At 38.8% G+C, this 25064-nt stretch overlaps 1 protein-coding gene and 1 long non-coding RNA gene across 2 annotated transcripts; one reads left to right on the top strand and one right to left on the bottom strand.

Annotated features, from left to right (window-relative positions):
• LOC105931993 (myosin heavy chain, fast skeletal muscle-like) lies at positions 1 to 10362 on the bottom strand. Its single transcript, XM_036147898.1, has 40 exons — positions 10254 to 10362; positions 9935 to 10156; positions 9714 to 9857; positions 9454 to 9610; positions 9351 to 9378; positions 9159 to 9270; positions 8907 to 8999; positions 8760 to 8823; positions 8498 to 8596; positions 8310 to 8413; positions 8087 to 8225; positions 7851 to 7969; positions 7619 to 7768; positions 7326 to 7496; positions 6934 to 7240; positions 6590 to 6669; positions 6421 to 6508; positions 6219 to 6336; positions 5993 to 6116; positions 5762 to 5898; positions 5403 to 5658; positions 5054 to 5296; positions 4769 to 4945; positions 4527 to 4672; positions 4353 to 4443; positions 3873 to 4262; positions 3658 to 3784; positions 3461 to 3579; positions 3145 to 3341; positions 2635 to 2818; positions 2396 to 2561; positions 2098 to 2222; positions 1670 to 1978; positions 1387 to 1590; positions 1173 to 1298; positions 927 to 1097; positions 695 to 799; positions 516 to 611; positions 253 to 384; positions 1 to 128 (listed from the first exon to the last, which is right to left on the bottom strand). The coding sequence occupies exons 2-40, from the start codon at positions 10136 to 10138 to the stop codon at positions 111 to 113; spliced, it is 5820 nt and encodes a 1939-aa protein (XP_036003791.1). The 5' UTR covers positions 10139 to 10156; positions 10254 to 10362; the 3' UTR covers positions 1 to 110.
• A 10241-nt stretch (positions 10363 to 20603) lies between these two features.
• Positions 20604 to 23528, top strand: LOC110369042. Its single transcript, XR_004932933.1, has 3 exons — positions 20604 to 20984; positions 22492 to 22938; positions 23231 to 23528. It is a non-coding gene; the product is annotated as an uncharacterized LOC110369042 (long non-coding RNA).
• The last annotated feature ends 1536 nt before the right edge of the window (positions 23529 to 25064 follow it).

Below are 25064 nucleotides of genomic sequence, written 5' to 3'. Positions count from 1 at the left end.
TTTATGAAAGCCATTGACAATTGTCATCTTTATTTTCACAAGAAAGATAACCAAACAACCAGTTCATATTTTATAAACTCCGTTGAAAGGACTTGAGAATATCATGACTCCTACTCTGCAGAATCCGACTGAAAAAAGAGAGCACAGAAATATATTAGTTATTAGTAAAGATCAAAATTAGGATTTTGTTAACTGACTTATCTAAAATGCAGTGTCATCTGGGAATACCGTGGCTAAAAATAACATTGTTACCTTTCCAACGTCACGGCTCTTGGCTCTGAGCTTGTTGACCTGTGACTCAGCAATATCAGCACGCTCCTGAGCTTCCTCCATCTCATGCTGGACCTTCCTGAGCCTGGACATGTGGGTGTTGGCCTGCTCCTCCTGAGAATGAAAGTTGGTTGATTGTTGTATTAAAGTAGATAGGAGGACATCCTATTGACCTAATCTTTTTGTATATTGTTTTTTTCTTATTTAAATACAAGATATTTAAGATAATTTTTTTTTTTACTTACAGCCTCCTCAGCCTGTCTCTTGTAAGACTTGACCTTAAGCTGGAGCTTGTCTACAAGATCCTGAAGTCTGACCAAATTTTTCTTGTCTTCCTCAGTCTAGAGATGTGACACAGATATGTGCTGATTATAAAAAGCAAGTGAAAAACGTTACTGTAGATGTACTAAAAGCTAGATATTACCTGGTAGGTCAGTTCCTTCACTCTCCTCTCATATTTGCGGACTCCTTTAACAGCGTCAGCTCCACGTCTCTGCTCGCCTTCAACCTCAGACTCCAGTTCACGAACCTTTTTTGTAATGATAAATGATAATATTTCAAGAATAATACTCATTTACAGTGGGATCAGTAGATGTTGTGTGGCAAAAAAAATCTATCTTATAATTAAATAACTTAAAAGGTATCACAGTTCTTACCCTGTGTTCCAGTTTCTGGAGCTGCTTCTTGCCACCCTTCATGGCGAGGTTCTCAGCCTCATCAAGGCGGTGCTGCAGGTCCTTGACTGTGATCTCCAGGTTCTTCTTCATCCTCTCCAAGTGAGCACTGGTGTCCTGCTCCTTCTTCAGCTCCTCAGCCATCATGGCAGCCTAAAACAACAAATTATCTTTTAAAGTTTGAAACTGATATCTATTGAGTCAGTAGAAGATGAGATGTAAACTGACATCAGTGATAGCCTTTTTGGCCTTCTCTTCAGCGTTTCTTGATTCCTGAACAGCATCTTCCACCTCCCCCTGGACTTGGACCAGATCCGCTTCCAGCTTCTTCTTGGTGTTAAGAAGACTGGTATTCTGTTATTGAATGAGGATAATACGTTTTAGATGTGTGTGTTTGATAACTTAGGGAACTCTGACTTCTTGTGAGTGACTAAAACCCGACCTGAGAGTGCAGCAGTCCAACACGCTCACTGGCATCAACCAACTCCTGCTCAGCCACTTTACGTGCTCTTTCTGTCTGCTCCAGAGCAGCTCTTAGCTCTTCAATCTCAGCCATCATCAGACCATTCCTGCGCTCCACCATGGCCACTTGCTCCTTCATGTCCTCCTGTCCTCTGAGGGCATCATCAAGGTGCAGTTGGGCATCCTAAAGGCAATGAAAATGTTTCTGTCAGAAACTGCTTTTCTCTGTAACTCTTTAAATTGTGCTTAGCCACTAAACTCACCTTGAGCTGTCCCTGGACGTTCCTGAGTTGCTTCTGGGCCTCAGCAGCCTGCCTGTTGGAGTGGCTCAGCTGGATCTCCATCTCGTTCAGGTCTCCCTCCATCTTCTTCTTGACTCTCAGGGCATCATTCCTGCTCCTGACCTCAGCATCAAGAGTGCTCTGCATGGAGTCAATCACCCTCTGGCTGTTTCTCTTGATCTGCTCCATTTCTTCATCCTTCTCTGCCAGCTTCCTGTCAATCTCACCCTTGACCTGGTTGAGCTCAAGCTGGACGCGGAGAATCTTGGACTCTTCATGCTCCAGTGTGCCCTTTAAATGGTTTAAGCGTACGGTAAGATTAGCTGTTGTACAATAATGTATTCTGAAAATGGATACTGGATGTATTATGTCATTTAAATTCTTTATTGATTAGTGAGAGAGGGTTTTACCTCGGCTTCCTCTAGAGCAGCCTGAATTTCAGACTTCTCAGTATCCAAAGACTTTTTAGCTTTCTCCAGCTCATGGATGGTCTTTCCTGTCTCCCCGATCTGTTCGGTCAAATCTGAAATCTCCTCTGAAATTAAAAATAACATAAAATTTAGTTCAAACAGAAAACCAAATAAGAAATAGGTAATCGTTTGTTCTCCTTCAAGTGTTAAGCTATATTACAGTTGGAGTACTATGTTTACAACTTGTATCTGAGATGTTATGTTTCGCCATTTTTATGTGTATTTAAGAATTACATACGCTGCAGGTTCTTGTTCTCTCTCTTTATAGTCTCTAGCTGATCCAGTGCCTCTTCATAGGAGTTCTTCATCTTGAACAGCTCAGTGCTCAGAGAACGAGCCTCCTTTTGGGCTCCTTCCAGCTCAGCCTGGCTCTCCTCATACTTCTGCTTCCACTCTGCCAGGACCTGGAAATGTAAGAATGAATTAAGAATATGCATTTATCTAAATGATCTGCTTTTCTTGTAAAAATTACTGTACCTTGTCAAAGTTCCTCTGCTTCTTGTCAAGGTTGGCAGCCAGAGAGTTGGCTCTCTCCACATCAATCATGAGGTCCTCCACCTCACCCTGGAGCCTCTGCTTGGTCTTCTCCAAAGAGGCACACTTGGAGTTCACAGCCTCAATGGATTCCTCAGCATCCTGCAAGCGCTGGGCAAGCTTTTTCCTGTAGTGAAGATGTAGAATAGAATTCAACTCTATTGTCATTGCACTGTCACAAGTACAAAGCAACGAAATGGGTTCTCTGCTTTTAACCCATCCCCTAGGGGAGCAGTGGGCTGCCACTGTGCGGCGCCCAGGGAGCAATCTGGGGTTAAGGGTCTTGTTCAGGGACCCAGAGCACCGGGGATCGAACCGGATACTTGCATCCTTCTCTGAGTGCAAGCGCGCTGCTCTAACCACTTGGCCACGACCTCCCGGTGTGATAATTGGTAGAAGCAGACAGTAGATTTTGTATTGTATCTTTACCAAGTCAAATTTATTATAACTCACTTGGCCTCTTCCAGCTCCTCAGTGCGCTGGATGGCATCAGTCTCATATTTGGACCTCCACTGAGCCACCTCACTGTTGGCCTTGGACATGCCTCTCTGCAGCTCAGCCTTGGCCTCCTGCTCCTCCTCAAACTGCTCTCTGAGCAGATCACAGTCATGGCGGGCTGACTGAACAGCATGGGCCAGGGCATTCTTGGCCTGATATACACAAAGTTGAGAGTTGAATGATTTGTCTATTGACCTCATCATACATGACAATGATGAGTAAAACTTTAATTTGTCTCTATAACTCAAAACTAAAAAGTAAACTTTCATACCTTGACTTCCTCCTCAATGTGTCTCTTCAGCTCCTCAATCTGCTGAGTGAAGGCCTGCTTGCCTCTTGTTAGCTGAGAAACAAGAGCTTCTTTCTCCTCAAGCTGGCGGCCGAATTCCCCTGAGAAAGTGAAAAAATGATTATTTCTGAGATTTCTTTAAACAATACAAGACACTGGTTTAAGTTCAGGTGAATTACCGTTCTCTGTCTGGAGTCTTGCTTTCTGTGCATTAATGTCATTCAGCTGGCGGACATTCTCATCATTTTTAGCTTTGATTTCACTCAGTTGGTCCTCAAGAGTTCTGCACATTTTCTCCAGATTGCCCTGAAACCAACAGAAATTTATGTTAAAAGCCACTTATGGACCATAATTGGTATGTCTGGTCATTGTGAAACAGGAACTATGCACTCACCTTGGCTTTGGCAACTGCCTCCATGTTGCTGGACAGGTCATCAATCTCCATCTTGTACTCGCTCTTCTCCTTCTCCAGCTTCTGCTTGACGCGCTGCAGGTTGTCTATCTGCTCTCCCAGCTCAGCAACGCTGTCGGCCTGCTTCTTACGAAGAGCCGCTGCAGTGGATTCATGCTGGAGGGTGGCTTCTTCAAGGTCACGGCGCAGCTTCTGGAACTCAGCCTCACGCTTCTTGTTCATCTCAATCTGAGCAGCTGTGGCTCCACCAGCCTCCTCAAGCCTCTCACTGATCTCCTCAAGCTCCCTGGAAAGGTCAGCTCTCTGCTTCTCTACTTTAGCCCGTGCAGACCTCTCAGCCTCAATCTCCTCTTCCAGCTCCTCAATACGAGCCTAGAATACGAGTAAATGAAATGGTTAAGAGTGTTCCGCTAACAGTGACCACAAATCTGGCTAAATGTGAACAAATTTTATTGTTCTTGCCTGCAGTTCCTTGATCTTCTTCTGAAGCTGAGCTCCAAGGGACTGTTCATCCTCAATTTTGCTGAGAAGTTGGCTGATTTCAAAGTCCTTCCTAGATTTCAAGACAAAAATATTAAGTGTAACTTTAAAAACAACACATTTATTGTTTAAAACAAACACAAAATGTTAATTTACTTCTTGATTTTCTCATCAGATTGCTGCTTGTCATTCTCCAGATCCATGATGGATTCCTGGGCCAGTTTCAGATCTCCTTCCAGCTTCCTCTTGGCTCTCTCAAGGTCCATACGGAGCTTCTTCTCTTGTTCCAGTGAGCCCTCCAGCTATATTATGGTAGATAAATTAGATTTCATGAATCAGTAAAAAGATTAGTTCATATATTTGAGAAACAAACAATGGCAAATAAACAATTGTCTTACATCGTCCACTTGCTGTTCCAGCTTTGTCTTGGCCTTGGTCAGAGTGTTGACTTTGTCTTCCTCTGCCTGGAGATCATCCAGTGTTTGCTGGTGGGACTCTTGGAGGGCTTTCTTCTCCTTGGTCAACTTGGCAATGGCCTCATCCTGAGTAGCCATCTCCTCTGTCAGGTTTTTCACCTAAAAGTTGAATGGAAAACACAATTTTGAATGAACTCATAAATGCTGTTATTCAATCATCCTCAAAATGGATGTATACTTTGATAATGGTGCCTGATCGATGCAAACCTTGTTTTCAGTGGCATGTTTCTCTTTCTCCACTTTAGCCAAGGTGAGCTCCAAGTCATCAATGTCCTTCTTCAGCTCAGAGCATTCATCCTCCAGCTTCCTCTTCTTGGCGGTCAGCTCAGCATTGATTTCCTCTTCATCCTCCAGTCTCTCAGAGGTCTCTTTGAGTTTGGCCTCAAGCTGGATCTTGCTCTTAATCAGCCCTTCACACCTTTCCTCAGCATCTGAAAGGCTCTCAACTTCCTATGATTTGAAGTAATTGGAAAATATGTGGACTTATGCAAAATTAACATATGTCAATGTTCAACTGAGAAGCTGCTCTGTCAGAAACATATATTTGCCTACTTACTGCAGCCACTTGGAGACTCAAGTCATTCTTCTCCTGGAGTAAGGAGACCATTTTCTCCTCCAGTTCCTTCTTCTTTGCCAAAGCAGTAGCCAAATCTGTTTTCATCTTATCATAGTTCTCCTTCATTTGCATCAACTCCTTCTCAGTCTCAGCGCTCTTCAGCAGAGGTTTGATCTTGAAGTAGAGGTTCATCCATGGCCAGTTCTTGACATTCATGAACGAACGGATGTTGTACTGGATGCTATAGATAGCCTCTCTGATTGAAAAATCAGTTGATAAAAACAATAGGTTACTTTTGCTACAGAAGGAGCTTGCTTTAAAACGATGCAACTCATCTGCATATCTAATAACACTCCCACCTCCTCTCCATCATCTTCACAAACTCCTTCCTCATAACATATCCTCTGGCGAGAGCCTGAGTCATGGTGACCAGCTCAGCCAGTTTCTCATCTCTCATCTCCTCAAGAGTACCCAGAAGACCAGCTTTGAAGAACACCTATGGTTGCCATTGGAAATGTATTAAAGGTCAGATTCTCATTGCACTTTTTACACACAGTATTTATGCCTGAATAATCTGTCCAGAGATATACCTTAGTGTGTCCAAACTTGTACTGGGTGTGGTCCACATCAATGGAGCCCAACAGCTTCTCTGAAGCTTTCTTGTTGTCAATGAACTGTCCCTCAGGGATGACACTGGCATTCAATACTTTGTATCTAAGAGGTAGATTTTAGTGCCATTTAGATAAAATTATATCAGTTTTAATGATTTTTACTAAAATTAACCAATATTCAACTCATAGTTAAAACTGCTCTCACCTCTGCTTGAAGTCACCATATAGGATTCTGCTGGGGAAGCCCTTTCTGCAGATTCTGATGCCCTCCAGCACACCGTTACACCTCAGCTGATGGATTACCAAGAAGTTCTCCATAAGACCTGAGGATAGAAGTATATTCAGTCAAAAATAATTCAACAGTTTCTTTATATATTATCTATAAACTGTAAGCGTGTGCTTCTTGCCTGGGGTCTTTGATTCATTGGGAATCAGGCAACGCACAAAGTGAGGATGGGTGCTCCTCAAGTTGGTCATCAGCTTACCCAAGTTCTCCTGTAGATCAGCATCATGAAATGAGTCTTCAGTTATATTGCAAAATTTGGATCTCAATGTTCTCTATGAAGGTTTACATACCCTGAAAAGAGCAGACACGGTCTGGAAGGAACCACCCTTCTTCTTGCCACCCTTCTTTCCACCAGCAGCAGCAGCCTCAGCTAAAATTATAACAAAGAACGATATTAAAACATCATCCATCCATTGTCTATAACTTGCAGGGACGCAAAGCAGTCATCGGGCGAAAAGTGGGGTACACCCCAAGACAGATCCAACAACCATGCATAAATACGCATTCATAATTTTCCTTTCTTTATGGCAATAAATTATACTATATGGCTACTCTGTGTGTCTGCAGAGTGTTCCTGGTTTATAAATTAATCTACTCAATTGAGGTTATCTACTTATTTAAAACTGGTTCTTACCCTCGGCTCCAGCATGTGCAGCATACAGTAAGCACAGCAGTTTGTTTGCAGACTTCTGGTACAGCTGAACCACTGAATCGTTCAGTGGGTCCTTGTTCTTGTCCAGCCAGCCAGTGATGTTGTAGTCCACTGTACCAGCATAGTGAACCAGGGAGAAGTGAGCCTCAGCTTTGCCCTTTCCAGGCTTTGGCTTCTCAAAGGCCTTGGTCTTGCCAAGATGCTGATCAATCAGCTTGTTCTTGAAAGTTGTGTCAGAGGCTTTGGGGAACATGCACTCCTCTTCAAGGATGGAGAAGATGCCCATTGGCTGAGAACAATTAACAATTTAAATTAGAACTTCGACTTAAAATGAAAGATCGCCCAAAAGCTAATGGATTAATAAAGCCACTCACCTTCTCAATAAGCTCAATGCAGGCAGCCAAGTCCATACCGAAGTCAATGAACTCCCACTCAATGCCTTCCTTCTTGTACTCCTCTTGCTCCAGGACAAACATGTGATGGTTGAAGAACTGTTGCAGTTTCTCATTGGTGAAGTTGATGCAGAGCTGCTCCAAGCTGTTGTACTGTATCAATAGAAAGTTACTGGTTTTATAGCAAATTAGGACTATATTGATAGAAGGGTATTGATTTTCTAACAAATTATGACTATCTTTAAAAGACGATGCCATGTTTTTTCTTCACTCACATCGAAGATCTCAAAGCCAGCAATATCCAAGACACCAATAAAGAAGGCCCTTGCTTGCTTTGTGTCCAGCATCTCATTGATACGAATGACCATCCACAAGAACATCTTCTCATAGATAGACTTGCACAGAGCGCTGACAGCATTGTTGACCTTTAAGCAAAAAATTTGACTTTTAAATTGATATACAACAACCATTAATGTAAGTTTTGTCATATTAGGACAGATGAATTACCTGTGGGACGGTCTGACCTTTGGTGACCATCTCATTTCCGACTTTGACTCTTGGGTAGCACAGAGCCTTCAGCATATCAGCTGAGTTCAGACCCAGGAGGTAAGCGATTTTGTCAGCCACTTTAAGAAAAAAGACCATTATTATTCCATTACAGCCAACCTTACATTATGCTATAAAGCACATATATTTTAAAATCTGGAAAAATAAGATTGCAGTTGCATAATTTTTGCTCCTACCCTCAGTGCCATCAGGTTCAGCCTGCTCCTCGCGTTGCTTCTGCTTGAACTTCATGTTGCCATGATGCATCACAGCACCAGTGAGCTTGTAGATGTTAAACTTCTCATCAGCAGTGAAGCCCAAGATATCAATTGCAGTCTACAATAGATTTCAACCATGTCATTAAACTTTAAAGCATCCCTTGAAAAGGCCGGTTTGTATTAGCTAAACATGAAAACTTACATCTGTTGCAATGAACTCCTCCACATCATCTATGCTTTTAACAGTGACCTCACCCTGACTGACCATATGATAGTCATAGGGATTGGTGGTGATCAATAACGCCTCTGCAAAGGATCAGAAGAAATAGCCATAACATGCAGGGTGTGTTTTTCATCCAAATATGGTGAGCAAGTGATCTAATATTATACCCAGCAGCTCTGGCTTATGGCCTGTCATCAGCTGGTAGAAGATGTGGTAACTCCTCTCAGCAGACAGCTGGAAGGTGACACGGGACTTCTCAAGCAGATCTAAAATTTACAGATTAGTGTGAGAAAACAATATAGGCTACTGCACAATATGTTTCATCACACATCAGGAGTAGATATCTGCAGTTGTTTTCCAAACAGCATCATACAACATCTAAACAGAAATCCATTCCCATGTGACAGAATAGTTTGTTAAAATACTTACATGTTTCAATATCTGCTGAGGCCAGTTTGCCGCTGGTTCCGAAATGGATTCGGATGAATTTACCCTAAACATGTCACACTCTGACTATTAGAATTCTTAATATGCAAATCAGTATTGTAGATTTTCTCTCTGACCCATAATACTTACAAAACGAGAGGAGTTGTCATTCCTCACAGTTTTGGCATTACCATAAGCCTCCAGCAGAGGGTTTGCTGCAATGATTTGATCCTCCAGTGAACCCTACAAAATGTATTTTCAATGTTTTATTTTATAGCAAATGTTTAGCAAACAGCAAATTCTCTGATCTTTGTGCCCTTAAAGGAGAGCATACATTTATAGCATTTTGTACATTCATATAAAGTCATATGGAAGTGGTTACTACTTAAAATACATAATGACCTGTATTTTGCTGGTGGCTTGCGGCTCCTTTTTGCCACCCAGAGCTGCAATTGTTGCAAAGTACTGGATGACACGCTTGGTGTTCACAGTCTTTCCAGCACCGGATTCTCCACTTGGGGAGAGGAATAATTGATATTATGTTGTCTTATTTTTACACTTCTACAAATGTACATAAACATACCCATTACTTACGTGATCAGGATGGACTGGTTCTCACGATCTGAAATAAATATTAATGTATATAAATTTTATGTAGTAAATCTTTATCACCATCTGTCACTGTTCAAGATCTTACCAGTGAGCATGAACTGATAGGCATTGTCAGAGACAGAGAAGATGTGAGGCGGTGCCTCAATCCTCTTCTTGCCTCTGTATCCTGCTACAACAACAGCATCGTACACTGGAAGCCACTTGTAGGGGTTCACGACGACACAGAACAAGCCAGAGTAAGTCTGGAAAAAAACAGATATTCCTGCTTGAAAATGTGGTCTACATTTGAGTTTGAACTTTTTTTTTTTAATGTTTTTAAGGTAATCTATTAATTTTACCACTCACATAGATCATCCAAGATGCAAAACGATCTTTGAGGTTAAACAGCACACAGGGCTCATTGAGGTGGGTCATCATGGCCATGTCCTCAATTTTGTCAAACTTGGGAGGGTTCATAGGATGAATGTCATCCTCTTTCACCGTGACAGTCTGAAAAGAAAATGAGCTGTCACAAATGTATTTAAAAAATAACAAAGAATTCCAAAATTGAAGAAAGTCTGACCCACCTTTCCCCCTACTGTCTCAACTGTGGCTTTGCCACCCTCCTTCTTGACAAGTTTACCCTTGACATACATTTCATCGGGATCCACCACAAAGTAGGCTGTTTTGGCATCAAATGGAGTATTTTGAGCCTCTATCCTCTCTCTTTCAGGCTTCCGGAGGTATATGGCCGCCGGGCCATAGCTCTCCATCTCTGCATCGGTGCTCATTTTGGCACGTTTTCAGTCCTGCAAAATGAGTGACTTTTGAATCAGCTTTATCCTATTTGTTGTGATAAATTTTTTATTATATTCTGAATACATTTCTTAAAATGTTTTATCTTACCTGTGACCCAACTGAGTTATCCAGATATGTTGATGTGTAAAGATGCTATGAAATAAAGATTTATATCATTATCGAAACAAAAAACAAAACATCCTCCATTTATTATATCCTAAAGCATTCATTGTTTTCTTTTTAACCAATTGCATCAAACATATTTTGTTTGCATAAAATTAAGTTACAAATAAACCCATTACTGACATTATGAAAACCTGTCCTCAAAATATTTTCACAAAATATTGCAACCTTAAAATCTTTAACATGAACTCATCCTAGACCAGGGCTTTACCATCCAGTCCTTGAGTGAGTGTCCTGCAACTTTCTCGATGCATCCCTATTTCACCACACCTGAATCAAAATACCTGATTATCTCCATTGCATGTCAGTGGCATGTCAGTAGGTTCTGCGAAGGCCAGCTTATTACGTAACCAACTATCTGATTTATGCTGGAGCAGGGAGGCATCCAAAAGCACTACAATAGCACTTGAGCAATAGAGCTGCAGATCCCTGTCATACTCTAGATGAATAACAAAGTTGTTTCATTTCAAATAACTCAAGACAGCAGTACAAAGTATCCCTTAACATGATAAAAGTAACAGAAAGAGATATAACATTAAGCACATGAAACAAATAACACAAAGCAAAGCAGTTATAAGTTAATGTAAGCAACAATGGACTAACCTGTGAGGGATGCCTATCAGTTCTCAGTGGAGTCTGGGGCTGCTGCTTTTATACAAGCTGAAAGTGCCTGGTCAGCAGCAGTCTGTCTCTCGATTTGGTCAAGCATCCTTGACATCTTAAGACCCATCGTGTGACATTTCAGGATCAGTCTGCTATTTTTTGATTTTACATTTACTAGCTTTAAAACTATTTTTTTTTTGTTTTCAAAACAAGACATTTTTATTTATTTATAAAAATATAAATATTGGATTTATTGATGAATCAAAAATAATTCAGAATATATATATATATTAAAAAACAAATGTATCTAAAGTATTAGAATAAAAAGAAAATGAAAGAGCAAAGAAGAGGAAATATTGTACATTTAAAACATTATAGTCTGAATATGCATCAACTGATAAAGTAAGAAACATTACAATTCTCAAATGCTCTTTTAAGGACCTTGTCACGTGACCTTTCTTTTTGAACCCATACATTTCTGGCCCTAAGTTAAATCTCAGTAAATGTCACAAGTATCAAGTGTCAAAGCTTGCCCATATTTCAAATGTTTGCCATAAAACATTGCAATTCTTTTCTTCTTCCTGAAGACACACTAGTGTTGATTGAATAACTCAACTTTATCTTTGTTTTAAAAACAGAAAGGATTCTGCTTATTCTGAGATTTTGTTATTTTGTCATATTCAACATGTTATTCATATTAGCAATTGTCTTTTGTTAATAAAAAAGAAGTCTGATTGTAAAGTATGGCCCACAATAGATGCTGTGACATATGTGTGCTCTAATGAATAATTTACTCAAACAATTTTCAAATCTTAATAACTAAAATGTGACTAATTTTAGAGAATTAAAACCTTTGTAGGGTGAAGCTCTGACGTCTTGTCCTTCCAAATAAACAAGCCCGTAGCCAAGAACAGAAATTCATTTGGGGAAGCTCCCAAGTGGCGCTGGTATACGGTTGCAGAACACTGGCACAGCTCATATTCCTCTAATAAAACTGAATGTAAGGCCCGTTCCATAGAGTTCAAGTGGTGTTACGTATTTCCTTAATAGGACTTGAAGACCATTTGCCAGCCAGGGTGAGAGAAGATCTATAATAAGTACAACTCAGATATCAAAGATCTTTATCCTCATGCTGCATTTGATTCAAAGAATGTTGCTGCTGTTGTGGACAGTCGATGTCCACGACAGCAGCAACAACAGTCCAAAACTATGCAACTTTAATTATGAGCCTTCACTGGCCAAAGCTTGAGAACTATAATAATGAAAACAATTGCCTACAGGATCTTCAAAGGGATTAACAACATTCAGCACAATACATATCTGGTATACTTTACAACAGTTTCTATTTTTAGGCTGCGCCATTTGTCTGACTCAATGATTTATTACACTTGCCATAGTATTCTTTTGTTGATTGTAATTTATAGTATTCTTTTTATCTGAGAGTACAACAAAGGTTATTTTCTCTGTAATGCCCATTCTTGTATGACAGTTTTGAATAACTGTTCACTTTTCTGACTTACTTTAGATAGAAAAGTTATATTTTGAGGTAACAATTCTTTGTTTGTAATGGACTGTGTTAAAAAGCAAGTGGAGTCACAGGAATTATTATAAAATTGGGTTTTTGTTTTAACCCCAAAAAAATTATTTACAAACATTTTATACTGAGCCCATAAGAAATGACACACAAGGGTGTATATCTATATCTATATCCATATCTATATCTATCTATCTATCTATCTATCTATCTATCTATCTATCTATCTATCTATCTATCTATCTATCTATCTATCTATCTATATCTATATCTATATATATATATATATATATATATATATATATATATATATATATATATATATATATATATATATATATATATATATACATACATATTGGCTGATCAGTCCACTAAAACACAATAAAGTTAACTAAAAAAGCACTAACTACAAGACACTACCCAGTACACTTAAGTTTGCTGGAGGACTAAGTGCCAAAGAAGTTAATCAAACATCTTAAACTTTAAATCTAAAACTTCCGTTAAATACAAAAAGTGACTTGAACTAAACAAACTATTAATTCACCTTCTCCAGCAGTAGTTGGTGGCTCAGCCTAATTATCCCGGGGCCTGGTCGCCATGTTTTATCTAGGAAAACTCCCAGGGGTCACGGAAGGAAAGAAGCTGGTAAAAGAAACAAGAATTAGTCATAATAACAAACAAAAGGTCGAAAAACGAGCTGGTTGAAAAGTAAATCAGGGAACCAAATTTGTGTGCTTACAAATGAAACAAATGCATTTAAACCAGGGGTCTCAGACTCCAGTCCTCTAAGGGCTGGTGTCCTGTAACGGTTAGATGTGCTCCTGCTTCAACACACCTGACTGCTAATATGAGCTCTAGCAAAGCTCTTCAGAACTTGACTGCTTGCTAGTGAGGTAGTTTAGCACCTGAATCATTTCAGGCGTGTAGGACAAGGGAGGCTTCTAAAAGTTGCAGGACATGAATATGACTTTAAGATTTGTGGGTCAAAGCAACATTCTGACTTGTGATGGAAGAATGTCCTTTCATCTTGCAAGATTATTTAATAAACCTAACTATGTCATCTTCACTATTATCAATGCTTGGATAATATAAACAAACATTTTAGAGAAAAATATATTAAATTTTTTTATAATTATTCATTATTTCACAAATATGCAAATCCTTAAACTAATACTTTGTTAAAGTACCGCTTGATTCAGTTTCAGCATTCACTATTCTTGAGTTCACACCTGCCATCATTAGCCTACATTGAATTTTATTTTCTTTACATAAAAATAAAATACATACTGTCTTTATATGTAAACCAAGTGTCAACGCCAGAAGTTCCCAAACTTCTTAGGTACTGGCCCACAAAATATTACCAGAATGGAAACGTGACACACACTATCGGTTGAGTATATAAACATGTCTACAAATAAAATCAACCATGGGTATAATAATAATAATGTGAATGACATTAACAATCAGAGTGTTTGGTTTTGTCTATTTCTAAGTGATGTTTTTATATTTTTTAAAACAATAAAAATATGCTACACCTTTATCCTTTTTATTGTTTAGTTTAATTTCAGGAAAGGATCCCGAGATTCCACAGATGTTGATCCATTACCCCAAGTGGGTTCCCAATCCCAACCTTTGGAATTAAAGGTCTACACTATGAGTGCTGTAACTGAAGCCAAATTCTTCAATTGTACATGCAATCAATATAAATAGAGATGGTTCTGATTCCAATTACCTAAAATAATTCTAACTTGGTTGTTCCCAGCATTTGGATCATTTAGCTAAATTAGATTAGATTAGATTAGATTAGATTAGATTAGATTAGATTAGATTAGATTAGATTAGATTACTACTTAGATTACTAACTATCAATACTGGCATGAATATTAGACAAAAACAAAAAGATAAAAAAAATATAGGGCCTGATCTTCAAAAGGTTTCCTCCTCAATGTTTATTTACAGGCTCTGTACAAAGCACAGTTGTGTTGTATTAAATTATTATGGGGCTACCTTGGTTTGTAATATTTTGGGCAAAGCAGCTGTTGTGAGGAGTTGGTGGAGGTAAATGCAGCTGTGTAGAGAATAATCTCGCTGTAAATCTAACTGTACAGTTTCTTCTCGGACTAAACTCTGTTTGAGTGGGGTCAGCGAGGAGCTAACAAAGTCTTGCCTGGCAAGCCAGATTGACAATGTGTAGCACTCTACGTTCTGCACATTATCAATTTTGGACTGCTTCTATCAAATCGGTTTGGGGAAAGGAGGGACATTCAGCAGATTGGGCAAAGCGGCACCTGGTGCCCACCTACCAAAAGGTTGGTTTTAGCCAATGTGATGGAAAATTTTCTGTCAAATGTGCTGTTGAATTAACCTTTGGTCCTTGTGGACCTAACTATTGGCACTGTTTGTCTGAATTAGCTAATAGAGCGTTCCATCCATCCATCAATTTTCTAACATGCCTATCCCTTGTGGGGTCGTGAGGGGTGCTGGTGCCTATTTCCAGCTGTCAATGGGCGAGAGGCGGGGTACAACCTGGACAGGTTGCCAGTCTATCGCAATATTAGATGGTTCTTTTCGAGGATAAAAATTTTATGTTCCACTATCATGTCGGACCCGGTCCAGAGTCCATCTTAAACATTCTTTTCTTGTGTCTGATCATTGTCCAGTCTACGTTGCCTGCTTTGACAGCCGTATCTACATTGGATGGGAGCACCAAGAGGGGTCGCAGATGAATTCAAGGCCAGAAATCAAATAGCTGCAGGGTTTGTGTCTATTTTCCTCTGGCCTACGGTTAACAAAAACGTAGATTGGATTAATTACCTTTATTATAATCAGCAACGGTTCATTAATTTCACCCACAATGCTCTTTCTGGAATAGCTGAACATCTGACTGCAACTTCACTAACTGGCTGGCAGAATAGAGTGGCCTTAGACAGGCTCTTGGCTGAAAGGGGTCTGTGTGTTCTATATGGTGACTCTTGCTGTACATTCACTTCAAATAACACATGGCTCTGTGACAAAAGGCATTAAATGGTCTGCGTTCCCTTAGAGGGAAACTGACAGAAAATTCATGGGTTGACACCTCACTGTTTGGATGGTTTGATTCTGTGTTTGGTAAATGGAAAGCTCTAGTAGCTTCGGTTTTATGTGCTATAATTGCTTCTGTAGCTGTTTTGGTTCTGTGTAGCTGTTGTATCATTCCTTGTGTCCGTGGACTTATGGTGTGTTCCATTGAGAAAGGTGTGACCTATCACATACTCTCCCTCATCCCTAAAGATGCAACAACACCAGGGGAAGAGGACAATGGAGATTTTATTGTTGATTAGCTTACATATAAAATTGTATTTTCTCTCATGACGTTAAAGCCTAAACCTCAAATGGAAGGCTGATAGCTGAAATATCCTTGCAAATATTTGATTTTGACTTAGTTTTCCTTAGGGTTTATGCCTTTACAGCTTATTATAAATTTAATTAATCATTTATGTGTTTTTACTTATTATTTATTTTTAACAATGTTTAGGCTGTAGAGTCATATGAATGATTGCCTATTGGGCAAGAGGGATTGTGGGAAAGGTTTTCCTATCAGCCTTATCTATTTTCTTAAGAAATGGTTGTTTGGATGGTGCCTGACAGGTTTTTCGTTTCCCATGCACATGACTCTGCTTATTTTATTTAACCATGTTTAAGTTACTTCACCCTTTTTCTATCATCCTTTTTAAAATTTTGGTTTGTATGATTATTGGATAATCATGGGGTGGATTGTGATGGAATTTTTTCTTTTTGTTTCTAAGTGTAATCCTTGTGAGAGAAAAATGGCATTTTTTTATGGTCTAGCCTGCAGCCTGTTTTTATAGAAGGGCAAGGTTAATCAGAGTCAGTTTATCAGTGTGTGCTTACATGGTCATAAAGCATTGTTAGAACTGTATTATCTCTATCCATGTGTCAAACTGTTGGGGTTAGGGTAGTAATTCAACACTGTTGAACTGCTGAAGCTAAAACTGGACTCTGTATCACATGTGTCCTGCATTGTTTACATTTCAATTGCTGTACTGTGAAATCACTGCTGCACTTTATCCTGAAACTATCCTGCAAAGTTACTTTATTCTGAAATCCTCTGCAATTCACTGAAATTCTCAAGCTGTATGCAAACGAAATTTCATTCTGTACGCACTCTGTGCATACAAAATGACAATAAAGTTTGTCTAAGTCTAAGTCTAATTCAGAGTGGGAAGGGGAAGCTGAGTATTTCCCAGACCTTTAGGAGGGGTTAAAGATTAGGGACCAGGATGGAGTTGTTATCTTTCACAAAGGGGTTTGTTTCTCCTTGACAGGCTCCTCCATTGTGGTAACATCTGTTTCTGTTATAAGAAATAATATTCTGAAGTCACTATGGCCTCATGCCGCTAGGACGTGGGAGGCCTGCAGACATGATGGCTGTGTATAAGATCCACTGTTTGCTGAGTGCAAGGTTGAATGCCGCGTGAAATGATTATTGTCTATGATAGACTGTCTTTGTTATGTCTCAAGCCAAAGCCACTGTTCGGTATTAGGGAAAGCCGGAAAGTGAGACAGGCAGAGACAGGACAGACGCAGACCGCAGCGGAACCGTGGGGTGCAATTACTTTCCATCTATGTGATCTCTGCTCTGTTTCTCAATAAAGGTGCTGGAACTTCATCACCGCCGTCCCTCCAATTAGTAAAGATGGGAACTCAGTTACTATTGTTTAGAATTCCATCTAGAGTTCCAATAACAGTTTCCTATAAAGGACAAAGTGTTTTCTTACTGGGCACACATTCTACAAGCTCTGTGTTAATGTTTCTCGGAACACTGTTCTACTTTCCGACAAAATAAACCAACAGACAAAACCAGGTTTTCTCTGATTATTTAATAGAACAGTATTTCACTCCTTTGGTAATCACTTTTCCATGACATGAATCACGGTATCAAATTAAAACGAAAGCAACATGTGTCATGAGAAATCACAACAAGGTAAGCTAGTCAAGCCACTTCTTGCTGTTCTTCCTTCAAAGATGAAATCATGAATTCTGACAAAACAGATGTGAGAGCAGCTTATGTTGGTTCAGCTGTTGGATCATCAGTTCTATTCAAGCCGTATTAACATAAATTCCGTTGTACCGCCCTTACATTCCAGATATCTCAAATTGTTTTATGACTGGATGTTTTAGCGTTTTAAGATATCTCTAATTATATTTTGACTTGTCAAAATACCTATTCGAGGAATTACATTCTGACTAGTCGAAATTACGTCAGATTTACCATTGAGTTGTATGGAGACATCAATTCAAGATATCTACAATGAATTACTGATTATCTGAAATACACATTTCAGATATCTACAATTAAATTACGACTAGTCATAAAGTAAATTCAAGATATCTCGATTTTAGTTTTGACTAGACATAATTCTAATTCAAGATATCTTAAATGTATTTTTGGATAGGATATATGCAGTTTTGACTAGTGAAAACTGAATTATAGATATCTTAAAAGCAAATAATGACTAGACAGAACTAAATTAAAGATATCTTGAATTGTAATGTTGACTAGTCAAAATTCCTTGTCAGATATATCTAAATGAATTAGAGATATCTTGAATTATTCAGCTTTTCCATTAAAGATATCTTAAATTGACATTCTGACTAGTCAAAATGACGTTACTGATATCTTGAATTATAAAACGGCTTGCCATATACGTCACAGATTTACGTAGCACTTTGGCGGACAGGGTGTAAGGCATTTTTTCAGGGCATTGTGTGTGTTGGCAGAAAGTAAATCAGAAATTCGCCACAAATTTCTTAAGCATTCTTCAAGTACACGATTTTCACGCTCTCCGCATATCCCATACTGAAAAGCTCTTTCTATATTATGGCATTTTCTTACAATTTTGTCAAAAACTGCCAGCGCCATTGAATGTTCAGGCAATTGTTTGGACAGCTTAGTACAGCCAAAAAGGGGCTTACACGCAATCTCTTACTTCAGATATCAAAAATTGTAATTCTGACTAGTCATAATTATGTTCGAGATATCTTAAATTATAATTACGGATGTGTGACCCTTTCAATGACAAATCCGATGACAAAATTTGAGATATCTTGAAAATAATTTTGACTAGTCAAAACGTAATTGAAGATATCTTGAATTATTATTCTTCCTAATCAGAATGTAAATACAGATATCTTGAATAATCATTCTGGATAGTCAAAATGTTATTTTGTCTAGTCGGAATGCATTTTTAGATATCTGGAGCGTAATTATGGATAGTCAAACGAAACCGAATTTATGTTAAAATGGTTTGCCATAGTGGCTCTTGCTTTCATTGCAGCAGTATGTCCTGCCTTAGAACACAATACTGCAACACGATTGGCATGAACTGTTTTTTGTTCGGTAACAAACGATTGAAGCCCGAATGGTACAAGATGGATTCTCGAGAATTGATCTTGTAGGCATGGTCAGAAAAAGTCAGCTTTTCCAGATTTTATGATTGACATTTAATCTTTTTAAATTTAACTATTATTATTTTTATCTGTTCAATCTTTGTACATTTGTTTGCAGTACTTTGAGATTCTTAAAGTGTTACTATGAATAATATTCATTATTATTATCAATGTTATTATTTTCTAAAATAGTTATTATCATTATTTCCTCCAACTCCATTGCTTTGAAATGTATCTTTCTTTTACAGCTATTCTCAAACTGCCAGTAACACACTGAGTATGCAATCTTTTTAGATCACCTGCAACATGCTCACTTACTGCACAAGCAATTTGATGCTCCTTATTTGGGAATTTTTTTAAATAAGTTCTTTCTTAAGAGGAAAAGGTGACATATTTATAAGTCACACAAAAGAGAATAATATACGATAGCTATCACTATTTGTAGTATTTGTTTTAGCTACAGCGAACAGGCTTAAATCAGAGGCAACTTGACTTTCCCTCAGTTCTTTCTGAAAATGTTTCGACACATACCCAGGAGTCTTTGTCAATTCTGGTGGCTCGCACTTGAGCAACCTGTAGTTTATGCACTGCTGTTTTTAAAGGACATGGAGACCCATCCTCCTAAGTGCATTCTAAGTCAGATGCAAATCAATTATCCACCCACCAAGCAATAGCTTCCTGGGTCGTTAGAAGCTATTGCTTGGTGTTAGTGGAGTACTTTGTCACCTAAATCATGATGAGACTGCTGATATAACCTCTTTGGATTACATGATTCATGATTCAGGTGACCAAGTACTCATTTCTGCTTCACCCGAAAAGGGCACAAGGCGCCACAGGCTACAGGAAATTTAAGATCGGAACGTAGCATCTATCCATTTCTCACATTTCCAACTAAATAACTCAAATATTTAGTTGAATGCATGTATTATATTACCAATAGACTAGGAAACTCAGTTTATTCTGATCCGGATTCTGCTTGTGTGCAGGTCCAAAGTGGCCCTGGTTGTAATGTTACAGTAGAAATGGGAGAGATCGAAGAATTTGTAAGGATGGATATGTTTATCAATAACCGGATGACCACCTTCAGCATGCCATCTCTTCTCCGCGCTTAATTTCTTGCCGTCAGACTGGATGATGTCTTTGAAGACGGAGTTGTGGATAAATGACCATTTTCCAGGTAATCTGTGGCAGTCTCTGCCAGCTACCTGTAGCTGATGGTGTCCAGCTAGCACACAGACAAAGAAAAAGAGGGCTACAATCCCCCACAAACTAAAATGTCCATCTCCCAATATCTCCTCCATCATCTTCCTGAGGCAACAGCAGGCAGACTAGGCGTTTCAACAGCATCGGCGACCCGAGTTTACTCGGGGTTGGATGGGAGGTCAAGCAGCATAAACTCATGTGATCCTCACCGATTGCTACAATATCTTTCCAAAACGCAACAGTCAGTTTTACAAATATTTGACTGAGAGCGATCAGAGACAACAGTACAAGAATGACCAAGAGGTTGCAGCCCTTTTAAACCCTTACAAGAACCCGTGGCTTTAACCACGCCCCTCTTGTTGAGGGAGTTGTCAGAGAGTTCTTTTAGACCACTCCCATGGTTTTAACCACACCCTCCTCCACAGTCAAAAGATTTGACAGCATAGGGAGGAAGATAAAAACTGATATGAGGAGCTGTAAAGAGTATTTCACTACCTCTCAGGGTGCCTTCAACACCAGTACCACCACTCCTGTAGCACCACCCTTTGCCGGAGCTATTGTCACCTCTGGCTTCACACCCAAACCAAAGCTCTAATCACTTCCAAAAGAAGCGGTCGATGGTGTCATAATGCTCTCCGTGCTACAATCCTCTTCCACCATCCAGTATGGCCGTGATAGCAACTCCACAATCTAGAAGACCCCTTGAGGAATTGCAGCATCCAGCATATTCCTAGGAAGAAATTCAAGAAACTTATTTTGGTTTGGTGCCCTTGGCCTTCATTACTGCTGTAAAAACTGCGCTGCTCCATTTGCTGAAATCTGCAATCAAACAGTTTCTAGGAGAAAACTGTTACGGTTCTATGGTAAAACACCCTAGTTTAAAGCAACACGTATACAAGGATGAACGCCAGGGGGACTTCTTTGACGAAAACGACTACGACGTGTTGAGAATACTGTATAATGAACGATTAGTCACTTCAATTCAACTCTTTCTGATTCTGCGTGATATTTACGAAGAAGAAGCTAGATAGAAAGCTGTGGTAGAAACCTACTTGTACAAATTATCTTTAGTGGAAGAATTCAACGTTTAAAATCAAGAGATGTATGGAAGTTTTTATAAAAGGAAGTAAAGAAATTACAAAAACTTTAAACCATGATTTCCAGTATTGGCAACCTCGCTGCCGTTTGGTGTGAATACAGAGATGGAGCTTTACTATGAAAGTTATGGTCAGGCACTATGCATACTGAGGGTAACATGTTTCTGTTTTTGAGTATTACACATGTTGTGTATGTAGCACCTATGATCACGTTTTGTTTTATTAATTTATTCCTTTGTTTGCTTCTTTTTTTCTTTGGAGGAGATAAGGAAAAGACTGACTCCTAAAAAGGCAGTAAACATTTTAATAGTTTTATGTGTTCTCCTTTCAGAGTAATAATTCTACAAAGTCCAGCCAATATAAATTATCTTTGACTGTATTATCTGATTTTTTTAATCAAATAGGTATAAATTGTTATAACACCATACTGTTATACCAAGTTATATAAAGAAGAAAGAAAAGATCACTAGTTCTCTTCATTGGTAATCCCATTTAAATAAATAGACAGATTTAGTATGGTATTATTTATTAAATCCCATCTTTTTTTCAGTTCAAACTAGCAGATTGTGCTCAATCTGAATTTTAACTTAAATTTTTTGTAAGCATGGGGACAACAGATAAATGTGGAGTGATAAAACTCCCTTGTAGCAGAAATAGACTTTGAATCGAACTTGACTTGAGAAGGTGGTGGAAATCTGTCTAGACCTACTGGTGTTCTAGTAGGTTAAAAGGGAGACGCAAATAAACACAAAATTAGCTCTAAAGAAACGGCAATAATAGGAGATAAAATTCCTTATCCTGCTATGTCTGTTAATATGTTGTAAAATTATATTTGGACTCAAAACAGAGAGAGACAGAAATCAATGCAGTACAAGTCAGAAGCACATTGATGCTTTATAAACTAAACGGTTAGGGACATCTATTGGCAAATTCAGGAACTGCAAAAATATGTTTTAAATACTGTCTGCACTCAAATGGAACAGAGAAATAAGAAAAACAAGTGTGTAATGTAATATTTAATTTGTCTGAAAACACAGTGTATAGATGTTTCATTATGTTTGGTTGTACACTTAAATACTCACTGATGTCACATAAAACAATATTGTTAAGCTTCTTACAAATAACTTGTTGCATAACAAATCTTTAAATATAGAAATATTAGATAACTGATTCATTGCACCAGTCAAAAGCAAAGGAAACTAATTTTATTTTTCATGTTAGAAATATATTGTGCCTACAATACCAAGTTGATATTTTTATGATTTTGTGATAGAAAGCTACAGCGATCCCATCTAAGAAAGCAAAGTACTTTGACTAATCTGAGCCAGTCCAAAACAGAGTCTACAAGTCCCTGAAGGTGTGGTCTATGTTGGCAGACCTTGAGGAGAGCCTTGGTACTTTCCAGGTATGCACATAAATTTGTGAATAATGATAAAAATCAGAGACCGATCCATAGTTTTCTGTTCATCCCATTTGTCTTGTTATTTTATTTTTAATCATCAGTCTACAAAAGCATGTACGACCGGATTATTGATCTACGCACTCTACGGCACTCCTCACTGTTAGAGGAGTATGGATTAGCGCGACATGCCATGGCTGTCTATGAAAGACCAACACAGGCCGTGGAAATGGATGAGAGACACCATATGTTTAATATCTACATCAAGAGAGCAGCTGAAATTTATGGAGTTACATATACCAGAGCTATTTACCTATTGAGGTGAAGTACCGTTTTTTTTTGACATAAAACAATATTTGGAAGCGTTTCTTCTCATTTTTCTTGACTTTATGCAACATCAAAGTCACACAAGTGATAAAGAAAATTGTGTATTTACAAAATCGCTCAAATAAAAATGGCTTAGTTTCTATTTACCTTAATATCTAAAAACCTTTCACCACCCAATCCAGTAATTATGCTAAACCTTTTTATGGATGTTTGAAATAATGAACACCATTAAAGTCTTCAAATTTAAAAGTTCATTATGATATATATAAAAGATATTTTCTTTTAGGTGAAAGCAAATTTCTGGCAGACCTGGAATTTTGAGATCCGGCATGGAAATGAGGATACAATTAGGGAAATGTTGAGAATCAAACGCAGTGTCCAGGCTACGTACAACACTCAGGTCAACTTTATGTCCTCTCAAATGCTGAAGGCTTCAACCAGCACCGGTAAGAAAAAGCAGATTTCACAGTTGGACCCTCAGTCGTGTATTTTTTTTTTTTTTAACATTAAATCTTTGTATCTGGTTAATTCGCTCCGGGAAGCCTCTGATGGTTTTACCATTGTTGAAAGGCTGTAATACTTCAGCTTTCAATATTGTTCATCCTGATTTAAGATTATTGGTTATTTTATAAATATTTAAACAAAAATGTACATCAACATGAGATAGAATAAAAAAGAATTGTAATATTTTCCGGGCAAAGATGAGCAGGTATATACAGTGGATGAATGATGTTTTTATTTTATTTTATTTCTGACGTGTCAAACATATTGAAGAAGGGAAAAATAGCTAACCTTGGGGAATTTGATCCAACCTTTACATCACTTACCATCTACATAGTGGTGATAGCAGTTAGCAAAATGGACAACAGCTGCAACAGCACCGCACAAGGGACAGCGAGATGCAATGGGCCCGACACACGGAGAGCGACGTCACTCCTTTTCCATTCATTTCCTATGGAACTTGTGATGAGGTGACAGTCGCCTGCCCTCCTCCAGCCAAGGAGGAGGGCAGGCAGAGGAGGACTTTGCAGTGCCGAAGAGTTTACCCAGCGTGTGGTAATCTGTCCCAATGCAGTTTAATACAATGGATTTCAACAAGTTTCCTGCCTTTTGAGTCAAGAGGAGAGGCACTGAGATACATCATTAAAAGTTGCCCTTGACATCCTGAAATTTTGACTGAACTCGGCCTCTGTGACATTGTTTACATCCCTGCACCACCATCCCAGGCTGCGTCCCCGCATCCAAACAGACCTCTGTGCTAAATTGGCAGCCAAAGCTCCATAAAGTGCCAGAATACAGAGTTTCACTCCCTTTTTATCGACATGTTTCCCCTCGGCACCCACTGACACAATAAGTGGCTTCCATTGGCATCACTTTCAATATTTTGCAGTATTTTTTTGATACAGTATTGTTCTTTTTTTTTCTTTTGTTTTTTGTTGTTCGGACCGTGTGGCTTAAAAGCTAGTTTTACTCAGGACCCTCATTCTTTTGTTGTCTGGTAATGTGTTTACATTATATCAGTAAAACGCACATGCACGGAAAGCAACTGCGGTGCTTGTATTGTTCACCGTTTTTTAGCATAAAGAGCCGCATGTGAAAAGAGGACGCTGGCACCGTGTGCATTTGTTCTGTCTCTATGGGTATGTATGTCAGGGAGAAGCGGGCCTCCTCATGTAGGCCTCCCTTATCAAGCTAACCACCCTGTCCCTGCAGCCTTGATGTCTGAAATGACAGCCTGCCAAGACATGGTACTTCAGGCATTTGTGCTCTCAAATATTATATCATAGTTTTACTCTTATATCTGTGATAAGGGCAGTTTACAGCAAACAGACTCAACTGTAGTCTCTTTTGTACTTATTATTACCAATCCATATAACTGGGATGAATAAATTGCAATGCAATGTTTTGAAATAATAATCTGCATTCTTCTGTGGCAACCTTAGTCAGCAATATTCCTGATTGACACTCTGCCCCCACCCCCAACCCACTGTTATGCAAAGAAATCAGACTTAAAATAAGTAGTATTTTACATGCATGGCATGTGGCTTTGATTTAAGGATGCCAGCTAAGAAAAGAATAAAACTCACTCAGAGAAAATGAGACACTATAGTTATCTGTGG

This window comes from Fundulus heteroclitus, chromosome 16, assembly GCF_011125445.2.
Source record: "Fundulus heteroclitus isolate FHET01 chromosome 16, MU-UCD_Fhet_4.1, whole genome shotgun sequence".
NCBI lineage: Eukaryota > Metazoa > Chordata > Actinopteri > Cyprinodontiformes > Fundulidae > Fundulus > Fundulus heteroclitus.
This window is presented reverse-complemented; position numbering and strand designations above follow the sequence as displayed.

Excerpts from the sequence above, each read along its gene's own strand:
- LOC105931993 (XM_036147898.1), bottom strand. The coding sequence starts at position 10,138 with ATGAGCACCGATGCAGAGATGGAGAGCTATGGCCCGGCGGCCATATAC. Across the intron at positions 5,297-5,402 it reads TGAGTCTCCAAGTGGCTGCA|GAAGTTGAGAGCCTTTCAGA; the intron begins GTAAGTAGGCAA and ends TTCAAATCATAG. Across the intron at positions 1,591-1,669 it reads ACGTCCAGGGACAGCTCAAG|GATGCCCAACTGCACCTTGA; the intron begins GTGAGTTTAGTG and ends CATTGCCTTTAG.